This window comes from Mya arenaria, chromosome 17 (assembly GCF_026914265.1).
Source record: "Mya arenaria isolate MELC-2E11 chromosome 17, ASM2691426v1".
NCBI lineage: Eukaryota > Metazoa > Mollusca > Bivalvia > Myida > Myidae > Mya > Mya arenaria.
In genome coordinates, this window is record NC_069138.1 from 25,241,704 (window position 1) to 25,260,619 (window position 18,916).

At 34.5% G+C, this 18,916-nt stretch overlaps 2 protein-coding genes and 1 pseudogene across 2 annotated transcripts; 1 reads left to right on the forward strand and 2 right to left on the reverse strand.

The window, feature by feature from the left end:
* Positions 1 to 528: 528 nt before the first annotated feature.
* On the reverse strand, positions 529 to 8,914 carry LOC128224493 (uncharacterized; annotated as a pseudogene).
* A 45-nt stretch (positions 8,915 to 8,959) lies between these two features.
* Positions 8,960 to 14,239, reverse strand: LOC128224495 (uncharacterized). Its single transcript, XM_052934343.1, has 2 exons — positions 13,849 to 14,239; positions 8,960 to 10,616 (listed from the first exon to the last, which is right to left on the reverse strand). Exon 2 carries the CDS (start codon positions 10,442 to 10,444, stop codon positions 8,960 to 8,962), a length of 1,485 nt encoding a protein of 494 aa, XP_052790303.1. The 5' UTR covers positions 10,445 to 10,616; positions 13,849 to 14,239.
* A 2,878-nt stretch (positions 14,240 to 17,117) lies between these two features.
* LOC128223305 (putative nuclease HARBI1) lies at positions 17,118 to 18,295 on the forward strand. The gene is made up of 2 exons (XM_052932585.1): positions 17,118 to 17,910; positions 18,168 to 18,295. Exons 1-2 carry the CDS (start codon positions 17,118 to 17,120, stop codon positions 18,293 to 18,295), a joined length of 921 nt encoding a protein of 306 aa, XP_052788545.1.
* The last annotated feature ends 621 nt before the right edge of the window (positions 18,296 to 18,916 follow it).

Here is an 18,916-nt window from a genome sequence, read left to right on the forward strand (position 1 = left end):
GATGTAAATGACGTATTTTTAATAATTTGCCGCCTGACCCAGAACTGCTGAGTTGTCTTATTGTTGACCCGATCAAAAAACTACGTTAGGAAACCTTTTCAAAAAAGGACCTTAAAAGTACCTTTTGTTGGCCCTATATTTTCAGCCAATCAAAGGCGCTAGATTTTTAAAATGTTCATTTTTTGATTTGCAAAGAATCATTACTTATTGCTAAAGAAGACTCTTCTTTAATAAGTAAATTACTATGATCGCGCATGCGCGTATAGCCGGGCCTACTGTTTGCATATGTAAAGGCGCCATTTGACGACTACTCACAGACAATAATCATGTCAAGACATTTTTAAGATGCACAATTTTAAATTCACTGATGCGAGTTAAAACTGACTGGCGGTTGACGACAATTAAATAAACCACTATCGTTCTAAACCTTTGATAGATGCAAAGCATTTAAAATTTACAACTATTATCCTTTATAAATGATGTTTTTCATATCGCATAAAATAGAAACAACAACGAAATGTTTTTTTCTTTTATTTAAACAAACATTCTAAGCGCATTCAAACTTCTAACAAAAAGACAAAACGCCAAAGAAAAGGACTTAAGCTAACAAAAACATACATTTGTTCATGTTACAGAGAAACAATATCAAGTTCATCAAAATATCTGAAAGATTAAATGACGACATAGCTGAATGTTTTTTAGCCATCACTGCAAATGTTTATTTCAACATAGGCTGCCGACTTCCCTACACGACTTTGTCCAAATGTGTTTTCATTATATAATCTCATGTCATATCAGTTCTCCGACATCAAACAATGATGTCAACATAGCTAAACGTTCTTTGAAGGTTTTAATGCAAATTTATATACATTCACCATATTGTTTATCAACAGTTTTCTTAGAAATGTTCGTTGTTGTTGTTTGTTATATTGTTTTTCAATCAGAAGTATAAGAAACAATTTTGAAAACAGTATTCTTAAGCATGAGATATGATATATAGTGTATACAACACCGTTTTTCTTCAATAATATAATAGCAACGTTTGACTCAACTATAAACATATATTATACCTAACATATACCGATGTTGCAAAGAAATTTGAAGTTAACTTCGGCAACTACTTAAATGCTATTCTTTAATAATTCCAAAGACATATTATTCGAATAAAGAGTGAAATTCATCCAAAAACGCAAAGAAAACAAATACGAGTAATATATGGAATTCGAATCAATATCAAAACTAGCAGCTTGCGTATTACAACGACATATTATTAGATTGAAGAGTGTAATTCGTCCAAAAACGCTAAGAAGACAAAAACGAGTAAGATATGGAATTCTAATTACTATCAAAACTAGCAGCTTGCGTACAAAACTTACATTAGTTAATTCATTCAAACAGCGGGTTATAAAAAGGTTATATAGCTTAGCATATACGGAATTTAAATTTCTAACACAACTCATTCATGCAAAACAATGATGATTATGCGGTTTTATAACTAAGCAAATACCGAATTGCGTGCGAAACGCGCAGTCATTCACACAAAAACTGGTTATCATTATTGTGTTTTTACATATTGTAAAACCATGGGTTTAAAAAAAATCCATTCAAGAAGTAACTAAATTGGTTTTAATGGATCATATCTGATCCGGCAAAAACTGTTTTGGGTTAAGTGCAAAGTTTTTAAATATTTGTTTGATAGGGTATCACATAAAGTAAATCCAGCCAACATTTGGTACATATGAACATTCAAAAAGATGACCAAATGTTTGAGACTTTAAAAAGATTTGATAATTGTCAATAAGTTTTTGCATTTTCCATTGAAAAAAATAGTTCTTCGGATGTTCCTACTTCTGACATTTCGTGGATTTTTTTTCACTTATCTCTAAATTTTCTGAATTTCAAAAACATTGTTATGGTGTCAGTAGCTCCGCCAATTTTCATTTAATCTTTCTGAATAGCTTTCAGAAAGACGCTAGTTTTACAGTATGTGAACCATACAATAGGCTATGTAACTTAAACCTTATACACAAATTATGGATTTGAATAACTAACGAAATAACAGCAATTCATAAAAGCATCCAGTTATATGATTATGCTTTATGGTAATGATCTGGTTATATAATTATGATGTATAGACCAAGATAAAAATGAAAAGATTCATGGTCAGTAAGCCATAACTATAGTCTATGATAAATATAAGTTTCCCCCAGAAACTCTGCAAATGAAAACACTCAATATAAAAGTTGCATGTCATTTCGTTTTACTTTCAAAATTGATTCTAAATGTATTCGTATATTAAAAACATCAACTGAAACAATATATAAGTTTTTCATAGCATTTTTTGAAAAGTCTATAATAATGAAGGGCTGTGTTTAAAGTGTAATTCCAATTATCTGATGGCAGCTCAAATATAAGCTTGAATACTTAGTTGAAAATATATCCTTGATTAACTCATTCCAATGTCCTTATTTAATTAATTCCAATTAGTGTACTAAACTGAAGTATTTAATATAAAAAAATCACTTTAAAACAATTAAGCAAGAATAATTTATAACTGAGACAAGATTTAATAAAGCAGACATGTTTTAAATGTTTTAATAACAATACAAAAAATCACAGCAAAACAGGCCTTTTTGTTCATTGTTTTGAAAACATACAATTAAAATCGCATATATACTTTTATCGCATGAAAAAAAATAATTATAGTTTGAGACGAAGTACATTATCCACAATCACGTTATCTCTGTTTTTCTTTGCTGACGTTCTACTAAGTAATCTATCAACAATAATGTTTTTTCTACTTCCCTTTCCCACTGATAACCTTATCACCACTTATTTAATGTTGTCTTGGACTGGACCCAGATCTGAAATGGATGTAAAACGCATATTAAAACTACTTTTATTAAAGGCCAATAACGGGTATGCAGCGCACTAGCAAAACATTAGTGATGGGCCAATGATCGCCGATAATCGAGTATATCGGTAGACATTCGTAACTCGCCGATCGGCGACCTCATCGTTCCATAATCGAATAATCGGGAAAACAAAGTTTGCTTGAATCTAGTAAATTTCTTTATATTGCGCATTAACTTAGAGCTAAGGCCACACCAAATTAATGTTTAGTTCCTCGGATTTTTGCCTATAAAAATTGGAGCGAGCGAGCGAAAAAAAAAATAAAAAATTGTCAGTTTTCATAAAAACCGAAGCGAGCGAAGAGCGAAAAATATATTTTTCCTTATATTCAATATAAATGAGAAAGATTGTACAAATAATTGCCCTTAAACCCATTTTAATGCCATCTTGAACTGCACTCTAATGGACATTGGGAAAATGTCGGAATACATACTACTTATTCATCCGTGTTTAGTACAAACATTATATGGATAAATCTAATTTCTTATATAATTAAAACGTTCTTTAATAGGACGATCATTCATAATAATAAATAACCCTGCTTTTAGTAAAAAGTTTGAAACGACTTATATAAATCTACCTGAATCAGTTAAACATAATATGCAACTGTATTTAGACATAACTTAGGATTGATTTTGGATTTGTAAAACATGATCACTTGATGTGAGGCCCATTCCCGACTATTTTCAATATGAAGACAAAACCACATTCACTAGGCACTGCGGGGCCACCTGAAAGGTAAAAACACAGCCCATTGCCTCTGCTGTACCCGGTATACCCCGGGAACAAGGGTAAGGGGTGGCGGGGCAGTGGTTACAATTGACAAGTGCATTACAATCCCGGATTATGTTGCAAATAAAAACAAAATATAAGGTGATTAACTTAGGCTTACTTATATTGAGGTATATCCAGACCAGTGTTTATATCGCTATTTGTGAAAAGATATTTGTTCAAAACTGTTGCTTTGTCAGAATTTGATCAAAAATGAGCTTGATACATCAATTTGGACCAAACAATGACTCATGCTCCCGTTAAGTTGACCTGTGACATCTTCAGCATCGTCGTAACGAGGTAAAATGTTGCTCCCTTGTATTATGACTTGAATAAAATAGTACTAAGTTGATCATTCCGATTTCCATTCAAATCAAGTCACTAATTACGCAATATAATCGCTACCAGTCACAGATACACATGCTTTATTGCGTAATGATTGCTTTAAATAATGATCCTTTAGTGTATGAGACGATCAACAATGACTTCAAGCATGCTCAAAACATATTTATTGTCAAAAATAAGATTTAATTTCCAAACTTCGAGCCACATTGTTTATACCGGAAGCCGCCGCCATTTTGATTGCATTTATTGAACCCATGCTAAACCGATCGATATACAGTATAAAAAAACTCTACGCATCGGTAACTTCCCTTTACGAAAACAAGGAAACTAGCGTAAAAAATCTATACTTGATTATTTTTAGTCTTTTAATAAATTATTACTTGAAAAAAATCTGCTTGGCGATCAAAATGGAGGTGCGGGCGCACAAAAAAAAAAAAATATTTTTTTTTTACATTTTCAAAAAAATAGGAGCGGTAAATCCGCGGAACGAAATATCAATTTGGTGTGGCCTAAGAGAAGTAGCCGCTATTTTGAGTTTTAACAGTACTTTCATTTAGTTTTTCTTTGCGTTCAAATCGCTTTAAGATGGCAGACAGTCAGGGGGGACATCTATCTCAAAATGTTTGATTACCCAAGTAATTGGTCGTCCAAGTGCTGGAAAAGTGCAAATTATTACAGCGAAATGGTTAGGGTCATTCAAGCCCAAAGTCTTATTAAACTAGGCTTGAATGACCCTAGCTGTGCTCACATATTGAAATGAACGTCAAGATCAATCGATGTAAAATCAAGAAATATTTGAAGAATGGAAATGTTTGCCGCCCAACTCCGTAAATACGAAAACTTTCTTATTTTATTTTTCCAATTTCTCGTTATTTTTAATAGTTAATGCCATCTAAAACCAATTTATTATGTCTCATATTTTCAATTTAATTTTCAAAACCGGTTCAAGTCATTAACGAATTTGTCCAAATGACAAAACATATGTATCATTCATGGTTGAAAATTGCCCAAGTGAAAAATAATTACTCTCGGGCAATTATTCTTCGCACTGGGGCAATGATCAACCAAGAGCCATGGTCAACCATGTATTATTTTATAAATAAAATTATAATTTTATCATATAATATTTTCATAATATTATTTTATTTGTCAACTGAAGTAAACCTCAGCATGAACTGTTCCCTTACTTCATAAACCTTTGAATTATTTTTTTTCATTATGTTTAGAATTCAATATGCCAGAAATAATACCCGTTTTCCGACTAAAGCATTAGAAATAATTTACACATGAAAACTAAGGTCCTAATTGGTATATACATCAGAAAATGATGCTTTTGTGACACTGTCCGATTACAGTCGATTAATCGGATAATCGATCCAAGCCGATTGCCTTTTGCCGATTCACTACTAAACACAGCATTTGAAGGTTTTGGAGCAATAAACGATTGTTGTTTTACTCCTTCCATATACACCAAGTGAATCCCGAGTCAAAAACAACATCAATGTAAAAACACATTTAAGGCTGTACAAATTGAGTACACAGTTTCAAAAAATGCAATATGATCGTTAATTTATTTGCTGATTTAGGTATATACAAATTTGATATGTTACTTTCATAGACTTTGAATACTTACCTACTGCGACATATTTTTGAACCAGGTACCGATTCTGTTCAGGACCCCCTGGGTATCGCGTTTCTTCTTAACCCCTACATTGCGCATGGCTGTCTGTGCCTCTTTCGTAAACCTCGTGGTATCCGACATAATCAGTGCTTTCTTTCTGAATGCGTTTAATGTGTGGATTCTTTCAAGGAATCCGTCCTTTTTCAGACGCTTTTCGTTTTCAATCATCAAGTCAATGTGTTCAGTCATAGACCAAGGATTCGGTCTCAAGGCAATTGCGCTCAATCTTTCATTGCACTCATTCACTGTGTTCATAACAAATTCAATGTCATCAATCATGTCATCGAGCTCTTCGACCATTTTCTCGATAACCTGCTCTTGAGTCAACAACTGTTCTGCAGCTTCTTGATATTTCTTTTGCATGTCAGAGTAGGTTTTCTTTACTTTGACAGTGACATAGTCAAATATATAAGGTGTGTTAGCATGCCTATCCCATTTGCATTTGTTTGGACAAACAGTGCACAGACCATTACAGTCCATAGCTATGCAAATTATCTTTCTGCCGTCATCTGGAATATCACACTTTTCGTGGCAAGTGAAATGACAATAGGTGCAATTGGTAACGTGTTGACCAACGGGAAGTTCTCTTCTCTTTTGTTGAGTCTCACCACTTCATATGTGAAATTCGCATTGTCTTTTATTGTTGACTTGTTTCTGTCGATGATAAAGATTTCTTGTTTCATTTGGTTTACTTTCAGAAGGCCAGCATCAAGCTGTTGTTTCAGATTCTTCACGGTTTGTTCAAGTCTGAATCTTTCGTCGAGGACATCTCTTGTTAACTGAAGACTTTTTGGTTTCCCTTGCTCAAGATGAGAAAAGAAGTGCTGAAAGCTTTTGATCCCCATATCCCAAAACATTGGTGCCAAGCTTGTGTGGCCTACATTACGTGCAAACAGGCCAGAGTTATTAAATGTAAAATACTCTCCAAACGGAAGGTTGGATTCTTTCAACGCTGCGAGAACTGGGGGATCAATGCTGTCAGCAAAAGTTATCAGCGAGCAAATGTTGCCTTCAATATCTTTTCCGAAAAGCGACATAATCAAATGAAAGATGTATCCTTGGACAGCCGTTAAGCGAGCATCAGGCGCCTTTATCAAAAAGCAAATCGCATCGATATCACAGACCCCCTTTGGTTTCTTTGCAGAAAGGAGTTGTCGGATTTGCTCAACTATCTCCTCATCTCTTTGAAGCCCTTTTGTATCGCCAAACCCTGGGGTATCAATTATATTCAAGCAGTAGGACACCCTGCTACCCTTCTCCGCGAAAATGGTATACCGAGTTATCCATTCTGTTTGCGAAAGTGCCTGTTTAATATGGAACAAAAATAAGTGGAAAGATATTGTTGGCAGTATGATTGTATCATAACTTAAGATGTTCCAAATTGGTAAACGTCATTTTCACTCATATTTGTTTATGAAATGTTTAGACCTAGATATATATTCTAATGGCTGTTTTAATGAATAAATGTACCCTCGAATGTTTTGAAAACATAAAAGATAACTATAAAATTAGTATTTGAAATTCCAATTCCAAATCACTTACCTGGTTAGTTTTCCTCTGTTTTTCTTCGTCTTCCAAGTCAATAATTGTGTATCGAAAAGGGTCATCCCAATTAACGCCAAGAATATAGTTCACAATCCCGTCAACCAGCGTGCTTTTTCCAGATCCTGTTGCTCCAATAAGCATTATTGTTTTCTCCTTTGGCACAACAACTGGCGGTGATCCTATATAGTAACGAAATATACATTAAATGGCGGCGCCTATGGGGAAAGGTGAGTTAATGTGATAAGTATTTTCAGGGAGATTTACGTTTCTCTTTGTGTAAAACATCATTTTAATTTTCTCGTTGCCACGCTTCACAATCATATATTATGTATTTCAATGAGGACTTTTATGACATGCAAATTCAAATATCAAAAGGAACAGGGAAAGGAATGAAAATATCAACTTTTAGAACTATTTTTTAAATCAATTGTAGTAACCTCCCTTTGATCAAAATAAAACACTTTACCTTGAACCAGAACAAAAGGAATTTGAAATTTAAAACGTTTATGAAGATTTATTTGGAAATAAACAATTAACTTGACGTTTATACGAAAACATGTAATCCCGTTTTTCGCACTTTTTTTTTACCTTGGAAGGTGATTGTTCTAACAGTTGCTTTCATACCAAACAAATTAACTCGTGATCATAGAAAAACTATATTTTTACTCGTAGCTTCGCCACTCGTGAAAATATGTTTTTCTATGACACTCGTGAAATAAAATACGATCTTACACTGAAATAAACAAATGTCTTCATATATCAATTGACTAACCTAGAAAACATATTCTCGATTTTGCAGTCTCATTTCGTGCAATTCTGTTTTCAGTTACCGGTAAAGCATATGTTGTAGGGTTTCTACCATGCACTATAGAAGAGAAATTAACTAGTCGTGATGCTGGGGATGGTAATGTAATGATCACGTCGCTTTCTGGACTGTATAATCCTTCCCCATGCTCGTGGACTTCTCGGACCCTAAATACAAACGTCGTGTTGGACTTAATATCTTCTATTTTACCACTTGCGGTAGTGAACTCTTTGTAATAAAACTTCCATTTGCTGTTTTGTTCGACATCTTTCATTGAAACTTGGTAGTAATTTCCATCCTGAAAGTTCGCTGGCGGATCCCACGATAAAACGATGAAATCAGACCCTGCCTCAATTGATACAGGCTTTCCCGGCCGGGTAAACTGAATCAAAAGCTAGATTTAGTAAGTAACAAGAAAATAAACCTATAACAGTTGTTGGAAAAGTAATTGCACAAAATTAAACTTCGTATAGAATGAAAAAAATAAATAATTATAAACAAATCGCAAAAAAATCGTGTCAATGAGATACATTACTTCATCGTTTTCTTTCGGCAACGCTTGTACTCGACGATGAATACTTTTGGACTCGTCGTTGTGGCTGAAAATGCATTGAATGTATGAATACTTACTAAAGTATGGTAAATGAGCAGTTATCAAATGTTTAAATATGCCTTTTCTATGTCGACAGTATATTTAGAAAAACTACAAACAGCAGCCATATAAAGAAAAACAGTGTGCATTAAACAATACCTTTGTGCATCATCTTTCTTTTCTTCTTCTTGAAATTTCGCAATGTCCATAACCACATAATGGCTCCGTGTTTTCTTTCTCGCTCTGTGTTTCTTCGCGCATTTTGAGCAAAGAAGTTCACGGTCGCAATCTAGGCAGAATGCGCAGGCTACTTCCTGAATGTCCCTCTCTTGACATGGTTCACAATACAAACTGGTTTCATCGCAATAGTCTTCGATACTGGAGCCAGCTCATGGTCATTGTATTTCATCGTTTTATTATGCATCTTTCTACATTTCCAGCAAAGCATTTCATCGCATTTCATGCAATAAGCCACAGCATCACTTTTTTCACAAGTCTCACAAGCCGTTTCTTTCATTTCCTCCATGGCAAGCAAACTGTGGATTTTCATTAACTCATTTATCTGGTGCCTCACCATGCATTTTTCGCACAAATATTCAATACAATCACGACAGTATTTTACCGCTTTTGACAAATAGCCGACATCTTGACAGACAGTGCAGTCTACGGCATTGGATAGCTTTCTTTCTTCGTTCTTTGATATCTGGTGATTTTGGGTTTTCTTTCTTTTCAGGTGAAATTCTGTGCATTGTTTACAAAGATGCTCCTCGCATTCGACGCAAAAATTTTCAGAGGGAGAAAATGTCTCTTTAAGCATGCAAATCTCACAGGGGATCTCTCTATTTGTATCTCCGATGCCTAAATCGGACGTTAAGATGTGTGCTTTTGTTGCCTTTTGCTTTTTATGGTAAGCTACGCAGTGCTCACAGAGATATTCTTCGCATGTTTCACAAAACATTACAGCCTCCTTTTGACTCTCACCAGAGCAAGGATTACAAAAGTGCTTACTAAAAGATGACCCTTTTTGAAAATTTCCAATACGTTCTGGCGCGTGCCGTTTAGTCATTTTTGTGCGCTGATGCAGAATGATACAACTTGCGCACAGATATTCGTTACATTCATGGCAAAACATCTTGGCACGTTGTCGCTCATTGCCTAGTTTACAAGGTTCGCATTCTACAAATATTTCGGTGGACAGTTTTGAATGCTCTTCGACAAGTTCTAGCGCAATCGGCAAGTGCGTTTTTGTCAATTTTGAGCGTTGATGCAGAATGATACAACTTGCGCAGAGATATTCGTTACATTCATGGCAAAACTTCTTGGCGTCTTGTCGCTTATTGCCTAGTTTACAAGGTTCGCATTCTATAAATATTTCGTCGGACTGTTTGGATTGCTCTTCGACAAGTTCTATCGCGATCGGCAAGTGCGTTTTTGTCAATTTTGTGCGCTGATGAAGAATGACACAACTTGCGCAGAGATATTCGTTACATTCATGGCAAAACTTCTTGGCGTCTTGTCGCTTATTGCCTAGTTTACAAGGTTCGCATTCTACAAATATTTCGTCGGACTGTTTGGATTGTTCTTCAACTAGTTCTTTCGCGATCGGAACGTGCGTTTTTGTCTTTTTCATCATTTTATGAGTTTCAACACAATCGTCGCAAAGGTATTCGTCACAAATTGGACAAAACAACTGGGCAGTCTTGTCAATGTTTCCTTCTTTACATGGGTTGCAATAAATTATGGCAATCTTTAACTTTTCCATAACATCAACAGTATCGTGTAACATGTTCATCGTCTGTTTTTTGATGATTACTGTAGCATTCTTCGCAAAGGTACTTATCAAACACCTTGCAATACAACGCAGCTTTACTATCTCTTTTGGATTCTATACAAGGCTTGCACAATCAAATATCTAGCTCGTCGCTCATTGTACTTTGATCTGGTTCAATTGACGCCATCTTTTGCTGTAAAATGAACATCTCATGAGTTCTGCATATAGTAATATGTGCATTCGGAAAAAAGGACAATTAAGATATGATTAAAATCTTGAAAATTGAACATAAGATTTTATTTCTTATAATAATATATATGTATATTAAAAAGTACAGAAACAAGTTCAGTAGTCGAAAGTTTAAACATAAGCCCCGTTTATTGGCACAAGGTCCACGCCAATGACAACAAACACTAAAACAAACAATCACAAACCAGAAACATGTCTTAACAACACTTGACAAACAACACACTGTTTATATAACATATAAAACTAGGGTTGTTTTTCAAGGATTGTGAGGTACCGCCTTGGAACGGTCAGTAAAATGTATATTTACTGGAGGTTGAATTAGCTTGTGGGTACAACCTCATTTTTATCCCAACATTCCCTAATAAAGTAAACATTTAAATAGTATATCTTACAAAATTATGCATTAACTTGAGGAATCTTATGACTAAAACAAATAATAATGAAATAATAGGTAAACCCCAAGTACTGATATGATTAGGGAGACCAACTCCATCTGCAGACGAAGGTATACAATTTAAGAGTCACTAATGCAAATACTTTTCAAAGATATGATGCAGTTATTGTTTGAACTAAAAGAATCCCACACAGTCTACCTAAGCAAATGAAAGGTGTGAAACTGTGTGATCATTGGTATTCACGGTTTCCCAACCTACCCTATCATCTATTGTTAGGATTTTCTTCTTTCATGTTAATTGTTGTGTTTATTTGTTTTGTTTTTTTTCGATAGGAATCACTTTTAAAAATACAATATATAAATAGACAATGTTTAAGAACGTCCCCAGATATTTCACACGTGAGTTTTTGTGCAAAAAACAACTTCCCCAGTCATTTGCTAGGTAGTCTGATGGTGTAAGAACACCGTCGACAGTAGGAACTGTTGAGGTGCACCGTTAGACAGAATCTATCTTAGCAAATCGAATTATGACGGATTGATTTTTTTCAAATCGGTTTCAAATTATAAAAAAGTGCCATATTTGGCCTCTTTCAAACCTTCGTTTTCATGACATAATGAGTGTGTTGCTTTATGGCAATGTCGTAGTGGTTGAGTTGGTTTTAAAAATAGACACGGCTTAAACAAAAGTGATAGATGGAGACCACAGGAACATTATAACTTATTTTGAAATTAAGTTAGTGGTGCCCTGGTGTAAATGTTATTCGACGAATAAACATTGTGTTAACACAATTGAAAGGTGTTTACCTACACATTAATTTCATATACTTTTAATAATGTACACTTATTCAAAGAAAGTGAGTACCATGCATATCTCATTCCAAATATATTAGTACTATGCCTTTCGGTTTTATGTTCAAAGCATCTCCATGTAAACGGACATATGAACCCATGGGCGGGGACAGTTCTGACCATAAATACATAATTTGAACAATCCTTGTAGAGGACCAGTAGACAAGGCCACACGAAAAATATCTAAGCTCTTAAACCGTTCGATTTCAGAAAAGAATATTTACCATTTCCATTTATGTCAAACAGGTGACACCCGGGACGGACGCATTTTTATCACAGGGATACAATTTGATTTTTTATAGAGGTCCACTAGACAATGTTACACCTAAATATCTTAACTCGCAGCCTTTCGGATTCAGACAAGAAGTTTCTAAAAATATTCATTTATATATCTATGTAACACAGGTGATCCTTGCGGCAGAGCCAATTTGGAAACTAGGGGTATAATTGGAACAGTACTGGTAGAGGACCACAAGGCAACGCTCCACACTAAGTATCTAAGCTTGCTATTTATTTTCAACAGCAAACATATGGTCCAAATTTAAAGAGGTCAATTGTCACAATCAATGTCATCTAAGCACAACAGTGATGTTTTTTGTTTTCAAAACTGTAACCATGGTAAAAATTGCAAAAAAGTAAGAAAGTAGGTCGAAAGTATCGAAGCCATTATATTATCTTACATAACAAATATCTGAGGTCTGAGACAAGATTTTCAAAAACAATCTTATTTAAGTATGTTGGAAATGTGTGACCCCGTTACGAGGCCAGCTTTGACCCAAGAGGCATAATTTGAAAACACTTGGCAGAGATCAATCATATGATGATTCCTAACGAATATCAAGAGTCTGTGCCTGATGGCATTAGAGAAGAAGATTTTCAAAATGTCCTGATTTAAGTATAAAAAAACTTATGAACCCCTTACCATTGGAAGCGTTATATCTAGGGACATTATTTGAACGAAATTGGTGGCTATATGATGCTAAATTTAAAATATCAATGGTCTTGGCCCAGTAGTTTCAGACAAGAAAAAAATCAATGATTTTCGAGGAACTTAGTTTAAACGGTATATATTTTACAACGATTGTGAAAAAAGTTAGGATAACTTATACTAAGTCACTCTCGTTGGCACGATGTTGCGCGAGAGTGTGGTCTTGTGTTGTGGAGGAAACCGGAGTGCCCGGAGAAAACCCAATTGTTCGGCTGGGTGACCACAAGCCAAATTCACATGCGCCCAGGCCGGGAATCGAACCCGTGATGAGTCCTGGTGAGATGCGAGTGCGCTATTCACCACTGCGCTCAACGGACACGGACTGTCCGAGGAATTAATTGAGGTATCACTTTTATCTTCGAGAACTTTATTGTTCAAATAAAATGAAAATGATAATTCTTCTTCGTATGAAAAAGAAAACGGTTTATTAGCCATATTCATGACGTTATATACACAATATGAGTTATGGTATATCTATAGAGACGTTTAACATTCGCAACTAATGACACTTAGCAATCAGGAAATTCTTCAAATGAATACTTATCCCTCATTAAAAGGATTCCCTTTCTGTGTTAAACAAGGAAGAATTGAAATAAAATGTAATATTTTTTGTTTTTTTTACGTCTTTTTTTTCGGCAACAAGTTACAAACATTGTCAACCAGAACGATCGTCATATTTTGGCCTTATATTTGAGATCCTGCCTTAGTATTATAATTTCTTGTGAGAATAAAGTTAAAATTGTTAGCACTTCCATATACAAAAGACAAAAATAATAATAAAAAATCATGATAAATTATATCAACAATTCATATTTTATTTATCTGTCGAAAGATAAACTTGTTTTGATATTATACAACTCGAACAAAATAATATAAGCGATAAGTCATTGCTTTTTGAACAAACGAATAAAAGGGCCAAAAAAGAATTAAAAATAATTCACTGACCTAGCGTCACACTGTTCTCCGCAATCTCTCGGAATCTTTCACGCTTGTATCATCCGTCTTTGTTTCCTGCTTGTCTCATCCGCCCAGACAGATAGGAAAAGAAGTCCAGACATTTATATTGTTGTGGTATGATTTATTGCAACGATTTTTGAAATTCCGTTTACAAACTTCCAATATTATGATGTTCCAAGATTCACTGAACGTCAAACATTTTTCGAAAGTCGTTTTGCGAGGTGAATGATATACCAGTTGAAGGTAAATGAATATGAATTTGATAAACTACTTGCGTAGAGCAAAGTAAAATAATTTCAAAAAAAGTTTTCATTCATCAAACACATCCATGAGCATATTTGTCTTCATAAAAACTGTCAGTGCAAGATCGCCCTGTGTAACCGACTGAGAAGCTTTACGGAATGTAATGATTTTTCTGTGACTTGTTTAAATGCAATCACAAAAATGTCTGTCGTATTTGCATGCCTTTTGTACAAATTTATAAAGATTATTATGTTTGCATTGAACGGCTATTGATCGCTGCTGCAATTACATAGCAGTTTTTGAAACTTAATATACGTTTTCAAGATCAAACAAAGACCAATCCGTGGCTCTTGTCCTTTATCTGATCATAATTTAAAAAGGCACCGACAATGCATAAAAGATTATAAATCATTCAAATATTCCCTGCAGTGAGAACTTTCAATAGATCTAGTTATCTTGTAAAATGATAACAAAAGCTTTTGTTCCAACCGACACCGCTCAGGTAAACTATATACTGTCTATTGGCATAACTTTTTGCTAAAAACTAAACAAATCCACGTTATATCTACTATTAATTCAACTAAATTATTTTGTTGTTGCTGCTGGTTTTCATTCAATGGTACTAATTGGTACTTTTATATGTTAGAAATGGTATTACTGCATTTCTGTTTAAAGTGAAACTATGTTAAGGCTTTCTTATACAAATTAATTGAGGTTTTTTTCCCCGCCTCTATATCAAATTGTACAAATACAAATTCTAGATGTCTCCAACATAGAGATACTAAAATGTTCCGGATAGATAGGATATGGAAAACTTATCATTCTTATTTTCTTTTTATCAGTCAGTAATTAAATTTTCTTCAATTTTAATTTTCAAGCCATTTCGAACTCTGTTCTTTTCGTTTACTGATACAATATAGTTAATATCAGTTGCGTAATCCAAATGTGCAAATTTCTTTAGATTTTAAATCGAATAGAAGTACTTGAGAAAAACCTCCTTTCAAAAGTATTTGAAACGCACAATAAGAAATAGTTAATTTATACAACGGACTTGTAACTTGAAACTTTGAAAACGGTGTATGCCAACTATGCACTGATGCAGTACCAGTTGAAAGAAACTGTTTTTATATAATTTGTTATTTTATTTTTGTAATAGTTTCAACTACATTCTTCTAATAGGCTTATTTTAAATTTTAAACGCAGACATTGCGTTCGTAATAGTTATAAACTAAATAAACCTAAGATTTGTCTTTGAACCAAATTAAATTTGCTTGCGAAGCATTCATTACATATGATATAGCTCGTTTAAGGGTTTATATTAATGAATAATTGTGTAATAGGATAAACGTTTTCATTTCGAAGCCTAGGGACACTCGAATTTCATATGATGTTATTAAAATTGTGGTGTTTAACCTGTCTGTCGGAAGACAATGAAATAACACAAACGTATGGAAGCAATATAATTAAGACAGACAGCATACTATGCGGTTAGCAATCATTTAAGGCAAAAGGTTTTACGAAAGAAAATCGTATTTCTTCATACATCAATGCGCAATAAAATCCAATATCTATATAAAAAACAACAGAAAGTTTAGGTATTTAGTTTCATTTTATACACAATTAATATAAATTTTACAATACTTTATTTTACCATATTCATCATTTAACAAGTAAAACCTAAGACACTTATTCATGTGTGTACGAGTTTATGTACCATTTTAAGTCAACTTATCTAACACTTAATAAAATAATACACAGCAACATGTTTCACAATTCCTTTAACATTCATACTGTACTAAATGTTATTTTCCTACATGTTTTGTGAGTGTGTTTTATATCTTAACAAAAATCGAATTAAAAAAAGACCATCACCATCATCACCATCATCACCATCATCATCATCATCATCATCATCATCATCATCATCATCATCATCATCACCATCATCATCACCATCATCACCATCATCATCATCATCATCATCATCATCATCATCATCATCATCATCATCATCATCATCTCTACCAACGATTAGCTGAATTTTATTTAAGAAATACGTTTCTCTTTCCAATGTTTGGTTGGCCGGTGATAATTTTTCGGACATTTCCTAAAACTTACACTAGTTAACATGATAGAACTAGTCCAAGTTATAATTGTTTACGCTTCCATTTTAGCATCTATATATTCATTGTAATCGCCCTCTATTGCTTTTTATTCTTATTTTGCTCGTCCCTCAAATTGCTTTAGACAAAAAACCGTGGAATGTGAAATTTAATGGATGTTGCCTTAAGTATATTTCTACTTGACCAAGCGTTTTTGTTTTCTGAATGCTCAATTATCACGAACCAATAATATGTTATTAGCTATACACAAACTTAATTACATGTTTTAGAATATATAGCACATGCCATAGCAAAAAATAATAGTAAATTACTGACCTGAAGTTTTTTTTTCGTTTATATCATCCGCCCAGACTGAGATAAAAATAACAACGGACATTTATATATCTCTCGCCAGCTATATTTCCGGTGATTTTAGGAATTCCATTTCCAACACGTAATACATTTTCGAAAAACCGTCTGCGCGATGTGACTTGTACAGGACAAGGTTATTGAATAACTGATCCAGCAGTTTACATTGGAGGGGCGTACTTGGGAGTGCAGCTTATATCGGTCTTGCGCCCCGTTTTGAAAACCGAAACTTATCAGCTGTTAAACATGTCCTGAGTGAAGGGATTGGAGTTCACAATGAAAAAGAAATCGCATATCGACCTTTATTAAGTATATTGCTTATTTGTGAAGAATTTTAAATGACATGACTGCATCATTTGGTCCCCGTTTTCTTCAATACACGTTATCCGAACATAGTATGTAAAATCTAAATGACTAAGGGCGTTTTTGTTGATACGAAACCAGTTTCGGTTTTGGTTCCAATGGTTTTAGCAGTTTCGAAACCGGTTTCGATAGTTTTGCTTGAAGTAACAAATGCATGGTTTTGTGTACAGTTTCAACAACATGGCGGAGCTACTGCATGTAGCCTTTATTTCTGAACTTCTGCAAAACAATGACACCGGAGATGGTCTGTTGCCTGTTTTAACTAAACGGAAGCAGAACTTTGTGTCTTCTTTAGGTGTTATAGCTTCTGCAAGTGCTAAAATCCGTGATGACAAGACAAGAATTGATAATTACGCCGAATCGGTTATGCCCCTTTATAGTATCGATGAATTTCAAGATCGATTTCGTATGAGCAGAACATCATTTGATCAACTGTTAGCAGAGCTTTCACCTATTTTGCTTAATCGATACAAGCAGATGAAAATTGGACCAGAAAAACAATTACTTATTTTTGTAAAATATGTTTCGTCTCTTCACACATTGCAAGCAATAGCTGACTTGTTTGGCATTTGTGAGACTACTGTTCACGTCATTGTAAAATACGTTGCAGAAATGATATGTAAATACCTCCTACCATCAGAGATAAAATGGCCAAACTCTGAACCTAGAAATGCTGAAATTGAGCATGGATTTAGGAGTTTAAAAGGCTTTCCGGGTGTAATAGGTGCCATCGACAGCAGTCATATTCCTATCCGCACTCCCAAAGAACATTCTGAAAGCTACATTAACCGAAAAGGTTTTCCATCTATCATTTTGCAAGCAGTTTGTGACAGTAATCTGAACTTTACAGATGTGTATTGTGGTTGGCCTGGCTCTGTGCACGATGCCCGAGTACTGAAAAACTCGCCGCTATTCCTGGAAACTGAAACTGATCAAAACAAAAAGTTTCCTGGCAATACCCATTTTATTGGAGGTTCGGCCTATGGATTAAGCTCTTGGTTGGTGGTTCCTTTCAAAGATTATGGAAATCTTAATGAAAAATCAAGAAGGTTTAATTACATACATAGTTCAACCCGGATGTGCATTGAGCGTGCATTGAGCGTGCATTTGGTGCATTAAAAGGACGTTTTCGGCGGTTGAAATATGTTGACTTGCTCGAAATTGACAAGATCGTGAACATGATCCTTAGTTGTTGTGCCTTGCATCAACTTTGCCTCTATAACCTTGAAGATGTAAAGGAGTATCTTCGGGAAGGTCTCGAACTCAATGAAGAAGTCAACAACTACCAGGATTTCATGCCAAGATGCAAGTCAGCTGAAATTAAAAGGGATCACATCAAAGAGCTCTTGGATAAATGACTGCTGAATAATTTGATGTTGACTTCAGTGGTTATATCTGTTCCTTTTACAATCAATGTGAATAAACATTGTAAATGCAAGTGGTGGGTACAGAACACTGTTGTTAATCGTTGGTTCTATACATGTATTGATGTGATTATTATGTTCTTTTACTCCAATAAATGATGGCTGCCATCACAATAGAGACGGTCAATGTGGTCGGTTGTCTGAATACCTTGTAGTTCGGCATGTAAGAGCTTTAATGCATTGGGGATTGATTAATGATGATAAAGTGCAACCTTGACATTCGCCCTACATAGTAAGACACGCCTACTTCTCTCATGATGAACGTTTGTGCCAAGTTATTTCAAAATACCACAGTACATGGGTAAGGTCCATATATATCAACCTTTATGTGAAGATTTAGGTGCCTTGCGGTATGGTAATGGTATAAGCAGTCATTTGAAACTTTTAAACTAGAGCTGTCACTGAATGTGATTTATACCCCCACCACACCACCGTCTTGTAATAAGAAGTATCACAGGGAGTTATGTACATGTATGCTTATTGAATATCTATGATATGGCATCAATTATGTTAATGGTCTGCTACAAAGACTACGCTTTCCTCATGTCTCATGTA

Coding starts and splice junctions, on each gene's coding strand:
- LOC128223305 (XM_052932585.1), top strand. CDS start 17,118: ATGGCGGAGCTACTGCATGTAGCCTTTATTTCTGAACTTCTGCAAAAC. Junction 17,911..18,167: donor CAATACCCATTTTATTGGAG/GTTCGGCCTATG, acceptor ATAACCTTGAAG/ATGTAAAGGAGTATCTTCGG.
- LOC128224495 (XM_052934343.1), bottom strand. CDS start 10,444: ATGAACATGTTACACGATACTGTTGATGTTATGGAAAAGTTAAAGATT.